Raw genomic sequence first — 14,254 nt, forward strand, 5'->3', positions numbered from 1 at the left:
GTTCAATACAGCTTGAAAGAAAGATGCGACCTGTCGGGCTCACAAACAATAGCCACAGTGTTTACAATGGATTAGATTGGACTCCTGTACTGTATGTAGCTACTGTATCCCTATGTCAGATTATTTAGGCTGCCATTGGATTAATCATTCACTTGAGTTTACCTTATTCAGTTCAAGTCCCCTGCATGTGCTTCTACTGTCTGCAACAAATCTATGTAGCGTATGTCTGACCCAGCTTAACATATCATTGTCATTATCAGACCCCATATCCCTCCTCCCAAAGGTCGTGCTGCCCTTATGCATTACCCATAATTCCTCTGGTTTAGTGTTTGTACAACTGCTCTGAATAGTCCCCACTTCACCATAACTGTGATTGATGTGTTTTCATTTCATCTGGGCTTGTTGTTACAGTTGTTGGTATAGACAGGAGTGCTTTTACTGCCTCTCCGCTAAACTCTCTTGTGCTGCTTCTTATTGCTTCACAAATGTTTACTGTCGTGCTCACAGTTATAAAATATCACTGTCATCTAAATGCGCCGGAGAACGGTGGGAAACATGTTTCTGTGTCTTGATGTGTTCCCGATGTCAATAATTGTCTGTCATTGGCCATTTTAATAGCAGATAATGGAAGTCCACTGCAAATTTGCTATTATTTGTGTACATTTTGTATATATATATATCGGCCTGTAACAGTGTAGTACAGAGGTTCCCAAACTTTTCAGGCTGCGACCACAGAATCACTTAAGAATCAACTCAGGACCTCCTTCTGTAAAACGTAATTAGCATTTTTAAAGTGCAAAACATAAGGAAAATGATCAAATCATCTTGTGACTCCTTCAGGGTCCCAACCCCCACTTTGGGAATCACTGGCCTGGTAGATATCCTCATGTCCTGCACCTTAGTGAATCCTGGACTAAGGCTTCGTCTCTTTGGGAACAGCAGCATCTGGTGGTCAGTGAATGAACCAACAATTTTTGTAACATGCATTTAATACATCAATGAGGAAATAGAGCGTGAGCTTCTAAATTATAATCGTGATGTCCACAGATCGTACTTTGAGATTATGGGTTTGAGTTCAAAAGTGTTTTATTGTTTTGTGGATTTTCAGGAGTGACACCAACCATGAGAATAAACAGCTTCTTAAAAAGGCGGGACTTGTGCCTTTGACCCGATTTAGAAGTTTGGAGTTTCTCTATTTACTTAATTATGAGGACAATTTTGTACTTCTTTACATTCTTTTTGTTTTACAGTTTGATAATAAAATTTAGCAAAATAAGATCCAATAATAAATCCAATACAAATTGCATGTTTTTGTGTTTAATGTTTTTATTTTATTCCTTTAATCCCTTGACACCTTAATTTATTGCTCATTATGTTTTGTTTTATTCTAATTTATGATTGGTTAAAACCTTACTTTGCTGTGTGTATCATCTTTTTTTCTTCTTTTTTTTTATTTATCAGGACAATGTACAATTACTTTATGCCCGTGAGCAAAGATTGACTAATTTCCATCTGTCGTCCAACAAAAGCAGAGTTACAAAGTGCAATATCTACATGGCAGTTAATCACTCAGTCAACACCATCACATCCATAAGGCGAAAACACTTCATACCTTAATCTCTTCATGCTCATAAATAGACAACAATAATCACATACAGACGGTGATGCTCAATCCTTACAAAATATATTACATCATGTCCTTGTAAAAGAACTTTCTAGCACGTTTGTTACAGCCAACAACTGTTAGTATAGTTAATCTCATCAAGTTAATGCTCACATCTCTGGTTCTCCATAAACCACTCAGTCCTTTAGTGAAAGCTCTGGGATCATGATATTAGTAAAACGTTTTTTTTTTTTTATTATCTTTCCTCTTAAAAGGATGTGTTTTCTTTCATAGGTTTTGTGTGGTCAAAGTAATCTGTTTGAAGGGTCAGAGCTTGTGCTTGTGCCACAGTTCAAAGGGGGACTTGTTGCTTTGTTTGAAATCCTCTTATACTGAGGTCATGTGACCCCTCGTGATTGCGGGATGTTCATGGAGCGGGTCTTGGAGAGCATTTACAGGCTGGACACCAGAAGAGTGAACCATGCCCCGTCCCAGCCTTGCAGTCAAAGAGGCCTGGACACGAGAGAGGTACGTCATCACAAACACACTAATAGCCTTCCGCTGTTTTCCTTGGTTACTTCTTCACCTCACCCATCTGCTACAATGACTTGACAACAAGAGCAAAACCAATCAGTGTCAGTGGAGCAGCCTCAGATGTTGCTGTCAAGAACAACGAGACTGAACCATGTCCCATGGCTCATGTGACCTGCTTTAGAAGTGTGACCCACAGAGATCACACTTATAGACACTAAAGATCAGATACTATTGTTTACAGGAAACATTTATCTCAAAGCAGTGAACATTATATAACATTATTTAAACCAATCTGAAACTGTGTGTATTTATATGTCACGCAGCTCAGTGGCTTACAAACTGTGGTACCGGTGCTCCCAGTGATGTATCCCAGAAGATTATAGAGTGAATTATTCTGAAACTGAAAAACAAGTGTACCTCGTGGGCCTTAATAAACACACGCCCAACAGCAAATGAACATGACATGCTCATAATAGATATTGTAAGTGTACAACTGTAAAACAAAGGCAAATTTGAAGCAATGGGCTGAAAAGTACCATAGAAGTAGTTTCAAATGTGTGTGTCTCAGTTACATAAATTATTTAGGCCTATATGTAATGGATCTTCTCCAAAATATTAATTTCAGTTTTACTTCTTCCAGAGCTCCGCGCAGTGAAGATTCAGATTCATCTTTAGAGAAGACGACACAAGTAAGTTCTACATCCTTGTGAGTTAAAAGCTTTAATTTTGACAGCTCTAATTTGTACATGAACACCCAGTTTGCTCGCTGAGTGTCAGACTGTATCTCTGTATAAACAGCGCCCTCCCTGCTCCTGAACAGTTGACGCGTCTCCACAAAGCAGATGGCTTTACACATAAATCCTATTAACAACTTTCTGCTGATGGAGATGCGGCGAGTGTAGGGCTTTCACAGTCTTTCATTCGCACCCCGAGAGGCACGCTGTTCATTTTCTGACCATAGGAATAAAAACCTGCACAGGTCAGGGGCGGCGTCATGTCTGCAGAAAAGGTAACATTTAGTTTTTTGATGTGTCACGGTCAAAGTTAATCGTTTGTAGTTCTTATGGTGTTGTATTTTTCCTTCATGGCAACTTAATTTACAACTACAACATCTCAATCAGTCTATACTTTTGAGCTATAACATGTAATGCATTTAAATGTATTTCCTACTGTGAGTGTAAAGATAAGATAAGATAAACCTTTATTGATCTCACAAAGGGGAAATTCACTTGTTACAGTCGGTCAGTGAGTATGACCCACATGTAAAGTAGCTGCTCTAGTCACAAATCCACATCGGAAGCGTGTGACGTCTAGTGACAGTGACCTTAAAACTTCATATTTACTGTCTGGCTAATCACTTTAACTGCTTATTGTTTCTTGCCGCTTTATTGAAGATTTCCACAGACATGTGCAGCTCAGCCCTTTACAAAATCCAATGTTTTTATTGTAATGGATTTGGAAAACGATCACTGATGTGCAACCTCAGCCGCAAAACTCTTTCAATTATTTAAATGTTGTGTCTTCAGTTTTGTTTAAGACTTTGCCCAGGAGTTTTTGCACCGATTCTTCAGTATATTGTCACAATGGTCAAAATTAAAGACAGACTGAGAGCTTTCATGAGACAATAACACAATCACATTCCTTCTCTGTATCATTGCGGTGGATGTGCGTTTTACATCCGCTCTGTGCACACGTAAACAATGTATACAGACTGCTGACAAGTTTTTGCATTGAAGTTATAAATAGTAGCCTGTCCGTGTGAGACCGTGTGTAATAGGATTAGCTTCACTTGGCCACAATCACGCTGCCCTGGTTCTTCTGTGTGACTCAAGAAAGTGACGTGTTATTGTCACATGGAGAGAGAGAGAGAGACCTTTGCCTCCGGAAAATGAACTCCGTCTTTTGAACCACATTCTGTTCAAAGGGCAGCTTGCAATGTTAAAAGAGTGTCCACTAATGCACGAGGAAACGGTAAGAAGTGGAAGGTGCAAAGGTCAGATGCCCAGATCCTTAAACTGTCTAGACAAGGCAGACACAGCCACCGTTTTCCTTCATGCAGGACTTGTTATTCCAGTTGACAATAATCACTTGTTTCCTTTGGTGGTATATGTTTCACACATTTATGTAAGCAGGTTTAGGCTCCTTGTCATCTACAGCTCATGTACTAAAGAATGATGTTTTATTGGTGCTTTAATATTATTTTTCACTGCTTTCTTTGCCTTTTCCCGCTGGGCCTTGTGCTGGTGAGTTACATTTCGGTTTGCAGACGACCTCTCAACACACTTGCCTAATCTGCATCATTTGTGTCACTTTCAGCAAATGACAGAAGACGAAAAAGAAGAAAGACGAGACGAAGGACTCAAAAGAGGCGAAACTCAATGGTAGCGAAGCAAAGCCTAAAAAATTAAAGAGCAAAAAGCATGAAGACGAGGAAGAGGAGGACCCACCTGCCGAAAAAAGTGTGGAGGAGAGAGCAGATGAAGGTATTTAACGCCATGATCTAACCATGCTCACATGTGTGCTCTGAATCCAACAGATGGAAAGAAAGTGAAGAAAAAGAAGCCAGAAAAAGAGGCAGAATCAGTGGTAAAGGACAAAGATAAAGAGGCAAAGAAGAAGAGCAAAAGTGTTCCAAAAAAGAAAAAAGGTCAGTCAAAGTGTCTACCTTAGTACACGCAAACAGAGATGTTACTATATGTGTGTGTGTATTTTACTAAGTGCACATCATTCCGAAATCTCTTTTTTTTTCTGTTTAGAAAGCTCAGATGATGAGGATGAAGACGACGACGACACACCTAAGAAGAAAACAAAGAAAAAGACGACAAAAGACAACTCCCCGTCGTCGACATCCGGAAAAGAGAAGAAATCCAAATCTAAAGGTAATATTTCAACCACAGGTCAACAGCCAGACAGTCGCCATGTTAAGAGGATTTTATTGTGTAACGAGTCACAAAATAAGAGGCTCCGAGTTAATCTGGCAAAAGTGATTATTGAACGTTTAATCTTTGCCTGAAGTTTCTAGAAAGTTTCCAAACATTCCACAATGCTTTCTATTGTTAGTCTACTTATTCAACATCAATGAGCGGTGCACTGCGCAGGCTAGCACTCTCACAGTCCCGGGCCGAGTGGAACTGATGTTAAAGGAATAGGCCATTGTTTTTCCATACTGAGATATATTCCTACCTGAGGTTAGACAAGTTGATGTGTGCCTGTCTGGTCTTTGTGCGTGCCCTCAGTCACGCAAAAAGACCAAAGATATTGTTAGCATTCAGCCTCTCCTCCTCTCCTCTATGGGGCCAAACAGGGGTGAAATTAGAAGCAACCGAGCTCTTCCACGTTTCCCCTATTTACATACGGTTACATGAGCAGTTACACACAAAAGTAAACATGTCGATTTTCTAAGTGGATACAAATGGGTACTATATTGTGAGGCGAAATAATACATTAGGAGCACTTCGACGTCCGCGCAGTAAAGTTCTAGTGCTCCTAAGGTATTATTACGCCTTACAATATGGTACCCCATTTTATCCACTTAGAAAATCGACATGTTTAATTTTGTGTAACTACACTTGGATCGTGGAACTACTCATGTAACCGCATTTAAATAGGGACAATAAATAGGGACCTCTCTCCTGGTGCAGCTGAATTGTTTGCCTTTTTCAGCGAGCTGCATTATCCGCGTTGTTTTTCTGGATACTTTTGTACGTCTTTACCGTGTTTTTGTGGAGGTTTGGAGGATTTGTTTACTTTGAGAGTCCAAAATGGTCCTGAAAAAAGCAACGTTTTGAAGGTAAACAAACTGCTAGCTCATCAGCAAAACCCCTTTGAGATCTACAAGTATCTTCCTCTGAGACACTGAAGAGTCACCTAGAACCCCCACACTTGTAACACAGAGGAGGCGTCACAAGAGGAGCTACAGGAAACAAAAAAAGGGATAATGGAGGATATGGTGAAGGACTGTGCAGGAGGAGGAGGAACGAGGAGGTGAAGCTGACCAGTGCAGGACACCACGCTCTGAGACGGGGACAAGCCCAGAAGGCCGTGCACCGTTTCAGATGATCAGAGGAGACAGGGCAGCTACAGTTTCTCCGTCCTCCAAGGTCATGCGGGTCAGGTTGACGAACAGTGGCAGCGCAGCTCAGCCGCAGCAGCTCAGGACTGACACCTGAACACTATTTCCTTGTATGCTTGTACAATGACAATAAAGCACTTACTTATTTACTTACTTACAAACCGGGAAGAGCTCGGTCACTTCTAACTTCACCTCCGTTTTGCGTGACTGAGCGCACGTACCAGGCATCAACTCATTTAAGCTCAGGTAAGAACATATCTCAGTATAGAAAAACGGTGGCCTGTTCCTTGTACCTGATTTTTTAGTGGAACAAATTTTGTTTTGTCCTTCAGTATACTGTAAACCCGTGGTGGAAAGTAACAAAGTAAAAAGTACAAGTACAAGTAAAAAGTACAAATTATAGGAACTAACTTTACTTGAGTACATTTTTTGATGAATACTTTTTACTTTTACTTCACAACATTTTAGAGCCTGTATCTGTACTTTCTTCTACATTTTTAAATTGGGTTAAAAGTAAAAATATTTTAATTTCAAAGTGACCTCTACGATGAACTGGTTTAGTCCCATTTTAGACTTTAGTGGTTTACTCCTTTAGACCTTGTTTGGATCTGGATTTGACCTGAGTTAGTGGTTTACTTGTTTAGACCTGGTTTGATTACAATTATTCAAAAAATCCTGCACATTAAACTCTTAAATACTTTTACTTTTTACTTATAAAGTACATTTTACAATGCATACTTTTATACTTTTACTTAAGTAAAAAAAAAAAATCAGATACTTTTACTTTTACATTTTTGGTCCTGTATCTGCATCTTTTATTTAATCTTATCTTTTTTTTAAAGAATATTGAGTACATCTGTTGTAAACACAGAAATTTGTAGAAAAATTCATCTAATTATAAAACATTTGTATCGATTTCATGAGCTTGCAGGCTATAGCATTTCTGTGATACTGACCCTAAAATGTGGCCCTGTAAACTGTGAAAACTGCATACTTCCCTGTGAAGAATTTGAAAGTAAGGAATGTGTCAGGAAAGACACAACAAATTGATTTATACGCTCTGGGTTTCATTGTTTGCAAACACAATACATCAGGTATAGAGCCTTTAAAGTAGTTTCCTTAATACAAAACTTGCACTGCAGGCTGATTCTACAGTGAAGTAGTTCTGATCAAGATCTTAATTGAAGATCTTGAAATTTGTCCCGGGACGCTGCACTGCCTTAGTCTATGAGGTTGCCCTGAAGCATTGGTGCCAAATTACCAGGAACATTAATGTCTAGCCATACAAATAAAAAGAAAAATACAGCGAGGCCGCAAATGGCTGAGTTTGAACGAAACAACAAACTCAAACTTAATGAGTAAAGTTATTCTGATCTTGAACTTGCCTTACTTTACTTTTTTTATATATTCAGCGTAAATGTTAATGGGCGACCTGGAGAAATATGAAGTTGCTTTATTTACCTCTAACTTGTTTCATGCTTTTGCCTTTGAGCTAAACCTGGCCTTTCTCCCGCCTCACACTTGCCATTTCACATCTACATGCACTAACTTGTGTTTGTGGTGACTCCGCCTTCAAAACCACCCTTATATTTAACTGCGTTGTATGTTTACTGTATATGAGGATTTTACTTTGTTTTTATTGCAGTGTATATCCACCTTTACTGGGGCGGCACAATTCTGGAAAATAGGAAGCTTAATTGCTATTACATTTGTGATGAGATTTTCAATTCATGCTTTGAAATCAAGCCTCAGTTCAGAAACATTCACATTTGCAGTGTTAATTTTGACAACATATTTTAATTTAGTTTTAGTCTTAGTCTTTTGACTAAAATGTAACTTAATTTTAGTCGAGATTTAGTCAAAAAAAAACATTTCAATTTTAGTCTAGTTTTAGTCGACTAAAATTGCATATCAATTATTATTATTTAGTCGACTAAATTTAAGACTAATTTAGTCGACTTTGCATTGATGATATTCATTATAATCATATTTAATCTTGTTCCTCTGCTTCATGGAGCTGCTCCACATGAACAAAGCTCAGAGTTGATCCTTTGGCAGAGGATTTACATGATATGAGGCCTTTTCAGACGGTCAATAGAAGTTTGGATGATTTTAGTCTCTCCCTTTCATTTTTATTTAGTCTTATTTTAGTCGACTAAAATATCTGGACATTTTAGTCACAGTTTTAGTCTCATGAGAAACTTTTAATTTAGTTTTAGTCCAATTTTAGTCGGCAAAAATATCACTTTGACTAAAATTAAGACTAAATATTTTAGTCGACGAAATTAACACTGCACATTTGAGAGACTAAAATATGAAATTCCAAAATAATACAAGACTCTCATGCAAAATTATAGATATTATGTTTTTTTAAAATCTATAACTTTAGGAAAACAAAGATTTAAAAGATTTACACTTTGGCGTTAATAAAGGCTCAACCTGTCAGAATCATGGACAGTGGATGGAAGTGCATAGACCTAAACTTTGACAGTTCAAATAATATCAAATAATATGATATGAATATGAAAAGAATGGGTCTGCTGTTGTTGTACTGTTAAACTTTCTGAACCCACATTTTTATCTTTAGATGACAAAGATTCTGACGGCAAAGAGAAAAAGTCCAAGTCCAAAGAAAAAGACAAAGACAAAAAGAAGGAACCTGCCTCACTGTTTCAGATAAATGGGGACAAGGACTCGAAAACCAAGAAGAAAGGTTAGTTACAATATATATATATGTTTTACTTGAAGTGGCCAGTTGTTCATCACCAGTGAATGATCAATGATCTTTCCACATAACACAGCTGCAAAATCCGACAGTGAAGACAGCGAGGAGGAGACAAAGCCCAAATCAAAGAAGAAACCGGCCGCTAACTCATCCTTATTTGTAGTGTCAGGCGACAAGGACAAAGGCAAAGACAAAGACAAAGAAAAGAAGACTAAGAAGAAAGGTACACAGTATTAAAGTAATAGTCTGTAAGTTTAAATGTTGACCGACTGGGCCTGCAATTTGACGACATATAAGTAATATTAAAGTCACGCCACGTAACATTTCACCCAATGAAGATGAAGAAATACAGGCATTTATTTCATTACAGATATTTTCATGGTTGGAAATACCTAAAAAGTAAAAACATGTGTCTTTATTGTGAGCGGCTCACCTCTTAAAGATGGCGCGTGCAGCCACTGTTTTCTTCTGCTCTTTCGTTTGTTTTGTTTACCTTAATAAATAGCTTTCATCTTTCCCTGCTCCGACCCCGAGGCCCCAATACACACTAATGGAATCACTAAGAAGAAGCTAACAGGCTAACGGGCAAAGCTAGCTGCGGGCTAGCGCCACTTAAACAGCATTTACAGCCAAGTTTGAGTGAAAAAAAAAAAAGATCTCCATTGTGTAATTGGGTTGTGGCACAATGTACAATATTCCTCTCTGCCTTTGTCTTTTCTGTCAGCTTTACTATTTAAAAAAACACAACATGCTACGACACCTGCAGTGGCGCTTATGGCCTCTAGGGGCATGAGTTACTTTACTGTGCAGTAAGGTAACTGTACTGTACTGCCTTAAATAAGAAGCAGCGTTGTATAGGCAGACATGGATGTTTACTGAAAGACTTCCTGCAGCCTGTTCCTGCGTCACATCAAGCCTTTCTCTAATTGGTTGATGCCGTCTGTCAGAATACATGTCCTTGAAAAAGCATATAGTTTGGCAGACCAGGCAACAACTGGACGTCTCTGGCTCGTCTCCATGGAGATGTTGACCAAAGGCTGCCAAATATGAGATTTAAATAGGCCTGGTCGTCATCCACATCCATTCTTTGATTACCCACAGAAAAAATTATAAAATTCTGTGCCTAGCTGGTCATTAGGAGCATGCATTGTATTCCAAGCAACAGTGCAAATCCAAAATGTTACGCAGTGTGCCTTTAAATAATCCGATTTTTTACTGATTTCAACAATTAATCAGAATCCCCGGTGCCATCACTTTGGCCAATGAGACGAGCTTTCCTGTGAACCGGCCTGTCAGGTCCAATCAGGAGGGAGCTTGATTGTTTTGAAAGCTTGCTGTCACTCTCCTCATTGTGCAAACTAGTAATAATATTAACTAACAACCCTCATGTATTTCACCACAGCCAAGAAAGAAGAAGACAGTAATGATTCTGAATCTGAAAAAGAAGAGAAAACTAAGAAGAAGAAAGGAAAGGGCAAAAAGAAGAAGGTACTAAATGAGGATTTTGAACCTAAATGAATCTTTAAATGAAGAAAAAAAAAAAAATCTAGATTTTTATCCTGTAATGGTTTCATTTAGACACGGTCCCCATCCCCTGAGATTGAATTTGACAACTTGGAGAAGTTTGTGTTGGAGCCAGCTCCTCAAGGCGTCACTGTCAAGTGTCGAGTGACGAGGGATCAACGCGGAATGGACAAGAGCATGTATCCCCTGTACTACATTCACCTCGACAATGAAAAGAAGGTTTGATTTCAGAGACTCTTATTTCATTGCTTTTGTTTAAATTATATTAATCTCTAATTTAACTGTATTTTTGTAGACATTTCTATTGGCTGGAAGGAAAAGAAAAAAGAGTGCTACTTCAAATTACCTTATTTCTATCGATGCAACTGATCTATCGAGGGGAGGAGAGAATTTTGTCGGGAAGCTAAGGTAATGTGAATTATAGCACACAGTTTGTACTTCAGTCTATCCTTTAGATCAGTGGTTCTCAACCTTTTGGAGCCACGACCCCCATTATAACAGGTAAAGGCCTCGCCCGGGTCACACCGTGAGATATAGGAACATTAGCCTATATAATTCTTAAAAAACAAAGAAAAAAAACAAATGGCTAAAATGTCATTCATCAAACTACAAACAAATAATGGCACTCTGGTACAATAGCAAACACATTTTACAATAAAACATCAGATTATATGCTAATGAAATATGTATATTTTATCTAAATGATCTGGCGACCCCCCCAAATTTGTCTCGCGACCCCCTTGGGGTCCCGACCCCCAGGCTGAGAACCACTGCTTTAGATCTCCTTTGTGTCTTGTAAAGCGCTTTGTGACCATGTCTGTGAAAGGTGCCATATAAATAACAGTTGCCTTGTAGGTCAAATTTAATGGGCACCAAGTTTACTGTATACGATAATGCCCTGAATCCTGAAAGAGCTCTTCCGGACATGTCTAATGCGCGGCAAGAGTTAGCAGCAATCATATATGTAAGTCACAGAACAGCTTTGTACAAATCTGCAGTTGTCATGTTTTCAATATAACTTTTTTTATTTTCTGGCACAGGAAACAAATGTTTTGGGAATCAAAGGCCCCAGACGAATGACTGTTGTTATACCAGGAATGAACAAAGACAATGAGCGAATTCCTCTAAGACCCAGAAATGTACGTCTGTTACACTTGTTTCTTCTTTTATTGCATGTAACAGGGCTTAATGTCAAAGCACCAAAAGGTTTTTATATGATGATGATGATGATTACTTAGTTCAGAAGGATGAGTGAAAGTAGTGAAGTAGTGTCAGTTTCACAAAACCTGAACAAGAAGAGACTGGGACTCGCTCATGGCTTTTATGTACAGTACGGTTGCACGGCAACAACAGTCTTAAATAGAGTAAGATAGATTTGACTTCATAAAACCAAATCGAGCATTATGTCTATTGTCCATAAGCATATGGTCTAATTATAGTGAAAATCATAATCTAAATCTTAGCGAGTCAAAGGTTTAGCCCTGCAATATATGCAATGTATTTTAAATACAGATCGTATCGACTCCTCGTCATTATCTAACTGTTTGTCTTTGAACCAACAAACCAGTATCATGTTTGCTTGTCAGGACTATGATGGCTTGTTGATAAGGCATCAAAACAGAAGGATGGACAATTTGATAGAGCTCCGCAACAAGGCTCCGGTCTGGAACGAGGAATCATCATCCCATGTGCTCAACTTCAACGGCCGCGTCACTCAGGCCTCCATCAAAAACTTTCAGATAGTCCACAACAACGACAGTAAGCAATCACTATTTAAAGGTGCTTTAAGCAACTTTTTATGGGGTATGGTATATTAATTTTAGGGTTTGTGGTAGGTTTTCCCTGCTGATGGGTCTGTCCAGGGCAGTGGTGGACGAAGTACTCAATATTCTTACTAAAGTGAAAATGCAGATACAGGACCAAAGATTTACTCTATGCAAGTTATACTCACTACTGCCACCTCAGGTCATACGTGTAACTGCAGCTTCTATATTAAGCTCGTGCATGACGGCAATTCGGACCCGAAGTAACACCTTTTTGAGTGACAGTGCATGATTTTAGAGGCAGTTGTGGTGAACAGGTCTGAGCTCATTCTACACATTAGGACATGGCTGGAACATGTAGGGGGAGGAAAATACATAATTTTAACATTTTTAAACTCTGTTTAGTCCCTTTGACTAAAAGTACAAGAATCTGTTAAAAATGTACTTAAGTAAAAGTATTAAAGTATGCACTGCAGAAATGTATTTTAAATGTACAGTGTGTTTTAAAATGTGCAGGACATTTTTTAATTTCAATCAAGCCTAACCACTAACTCAGGTCAAAAACAGAAACTAAACCAGGTCTAAACAAGGTCTAAAGGAGTAAACCACTAAACCTTGTCTGCACTGGGACCAGTTCATCGTAGAGAGGTCCCTTTGGAAATAAAATACTTTTACTTTTAACCCAATTTAAAAATGTAGTGGAGTAGAAAGTACAGATACAGACTCTAAAATGCAGTGAAGTAAAAAATATTCATCATAAAATGTACTCAAGTAAAGTAAAAGTACCTATAATATGTACTTGTTACTTTCCACCACTGGTCCAGGATTACGTATACAGTACATTGCATCTAGTAAACCTACCAGAAACCCTAAAAACCTGAAACAAATTTGATCCTGGAGCGTCCTAGAGGCCCCTGGGATTGAATGAAAAGGTGCCAAAGGTCACTGAAAGGTCAAATACGCACTAAGATCAACTCTCTTTCTCCACATAAAAAGTTGCATAATTTAAGGTTGCGTTCACAACATTATCGACATTCTTAGTGACTAAATCAAACAGAAATTACACACCATGTGTTGAGCCAGATAGTATTTGTTTGATCCCTTAGAGTGATGATAATTACACCTTTCTGATCGCATAATGACACCACTTTTTAATACTATTGTAAAAACAAAAGCAATAACCGAACCATTTGGCATTGAACTCTATGCAAGTTTAATGTGTTTATTGTGGACGGGCTCCAAATCCTGTCAAAACATCTACAGGTAAATTCAGTTGTAATAATTACAACATGTTGTGTTATGTTTCCATATGAACGCAGCCTTTAGTTGTATTCTTATTTATTGTTAGGTCAATAACAATAATAAATCTTTGCTTGCCTTTGCAGCGGACTACATCGTGATGCAGTTTGGGCGTATAGCTGATGACATTTTCACCCTGGACTACAACTATCCAATGTGTGCTGTGCAGGCATTTGCCATCGCTTTATCCAGTTTTGATGGAAAAATTGCCTGTGAATAATATCTTCAATAACTTAGAATTTGTATTGAAACACTTTTGGCGTACGACTGTCGCCATCATAAACCTCTGTTATTCTTTGCCGTGAGATCTTGAACAATGCAATTGATTTATGGTTAAATTTCCATTGTCATCTGTGAAACCAACGAGGAATTCAGAAAATGAAACCGTGGTAGAAGCAGTAGGGTAATGTAAAGGTAATGTACATTATGTCAGTCATGGACAGGTGTATGTTCTCAGGTCAGATTTTTGTGTTCTAACAGTTGTAACTTTTTCTATCTGTCGTTTTTGCCTGTTTTTCATATTCATTTATGTGAAATAAAATCATCCACACTTGTTTGTAAACGCTTGCTTAATCCTTCACTGCACAACAGCTGGATCAAACTACTTTGTTTTGTGTGCATGCTCATATGAAGCAGTGGCAGACAAGGAAATGATAAAGATTCCCTCCAGTTTTAGGAGACACCCACGCTGTTGTCGGAGACTGACACGTCGAGAGGAGCTCCTCAGGAGAAAA

The 14,254-nt window shown here is 38.5% G+C and overlaps 1 protein-coding gene across 1 annotated transcript; it reads left to right on the forward strand.

Annotated features, from left to right (window-relative positions):
* Window positions 1-864: 864 nt before the first annotated feature.
* Window positions 865-13,949, forward strand: LOC306979889 (uncharacterized protein). Its single transcript, XM_079579042.1, has 15 exons — window positions 865-951; window positions 1,955-2,131; window positions 2,778-2,826; window positions 4,464-4,596; window positions 4,674-4,784; window positions 4,894-5,016; window positions 8,797-8,922; window positions 9,011-9,157; window positions 10,337-10,422; window positions 10,513-10,677; window positions 10,754-10,866; window positions 11,314-11,422; window positions 11,499-11,597; window positions 12,045-12,216; window positions 13,607-13,949. Exons 2-15 carry the CDS (start codon window positions 2,085-2,087, stop codon window positions 13,738-13,740), a joined length of 1,614 nt encoding a protein of 537 aa, XP_079435168.1. The 5' UTR covers window positions 865-951; window positions 1,955-2,084; the 3' UTR covers window positions 13,741-13,949.
* Window positions 13,950-14,254: the final 305 nt, after the last annotated feature.

Source organism: Gobius niger, assembly GCF_951799975.1.
Source record: "Gobius niger genome assembly, chromosome: 20".
Taxonomy (NCBI): domain Eukaryota; kingdom Metazoa; phylum Chordata; class Actinopteri; order Gobiiformes; family Gobiidae; genus Gobius; species Gobius niger.

Coding starts and splice junctions, on each gene's coding strand:
- LOC306979889 (XM_079579042.1), top strand. CDS start 2,085: ATGCCCCGTCCCAGCCTTGCAGTCAAAGAGGCCTGGACACGAGAGAG. Junction 9,158..10,336: donor AAAGAAGACTAAGAAGAAAG/GTACACAGTATT, acceptor ATTTCACCACAG/CCAAGAAAGAAGAAGACAGT. Junction 10,423..10,512: donor GAAAGGGCAAAAAGAAGAAG/GTACTAAATGAG, acceptor GGTTTCATTTAG/ACACGGTCCCCATCCCCTGA.